Raw genomic sequence first — 785 nt, forward strand, 5'->3', positions numbered from 1 at the left:
GGGCCGCTAAACCCAGGCTGCCGCGGGCCGGCAACTCGCCCAGCGCGCCACCATGGTGCGACAGCGCCCGCGGCCGCGGGGACCGCTGCAGCAGCCGAAGCGACCGAGGAGGAACGGGGGCTGAGGCCCGGGTCTCCGGGTGGTGGACCGGGGGTCACCCACTGTCCCCGAGCCCCGACTTCTTCTTCCTGCCTTTCCCAGGCGCGGGCCGCGACCCCGCCGGGCGATGCGAGGCTCGGGCCGCCCGGGAGGCTGAGCCCGCCGCTCCGCCCTCTCTCTCACGGTCGCTGTCCATGGCTTTGCCGGGTGCCGGGGGCGCGGCTGAAAGGCCAGTGTCCCCGTACCGGGGCGACCCTCGGGGCTCCGCATCGTCGTCGTCCGCCTCCTCCTCCGGCGGCTCGGCCTCCGCCTCCGCCTCGGCCTCGGCGGGAGCGGGACTGTGGGCCGCATTGTACGACTACGAAGCGCGCGGCGAGGACGAGCTGAGCCTGCGACGCGGCCAGCTGGTGGAGGTGCTGTCCCAGGACGCGGCCGTTTCCGGGGACGAGGGCTGGTGGGCCGGCCAGGTGCAGCGGCGCCTGGGCATCTTCCCCGCCAACTACGTGGCGCCGTGCCGCCCTGCCGCCGGTCCTCACGCGCCCCCGCCCCCGCAGCGGGCGATGACGAGATCTCCTTCGACCCCGACGACGTCATCACCAACATCGAGATGATCGACGAGGGCTGGTGGCGCGGGCTGTGCAAGGGCAGCTACGGGCTCTTCCCCGCCAACTACGTGGAGCTGCGGC

General features: G+C 74.3%; 1 protein-coding gene across 1 annotated transcript in view; it reads left to right on the forward strand.

The window, feature by feature from the left end:
* Window positions 1-785, forward strand: part of CTTN (cortactin) — a 9607-nt gene that overhangs the window by 4016 nt on the left and 4806 nt on the right. Inside the window, exons 5-6 of the mRNA XM_012734323.1 lie at window positions 17-498; window positions 567-783. Coding sequence (XP_012589777.1) covers window positions 17-498; window positions 567-783 — 699 coding nt within the window. The remainder of the gene's footprint in view (window positions 1-16; window positions 499-566; window positions 784-785) is intronic.

Source organism: Condylura cristata, unplaced genomic scaffold, assembly GCF_000260355.1.
Source record: "Condylura cristata isolate star-nosed mole 26May11 unplaced genomic scaffold, ConCri1.0 scaffold00054, whole genome shotgun sequence".
In the NCBI taxonomy this organism is placed as follows: Eukaryota; Metazoa; Chordata; class Mammalia; order Eulipotyphla; family Talpidae; genus Condylura; species Condylura cristata.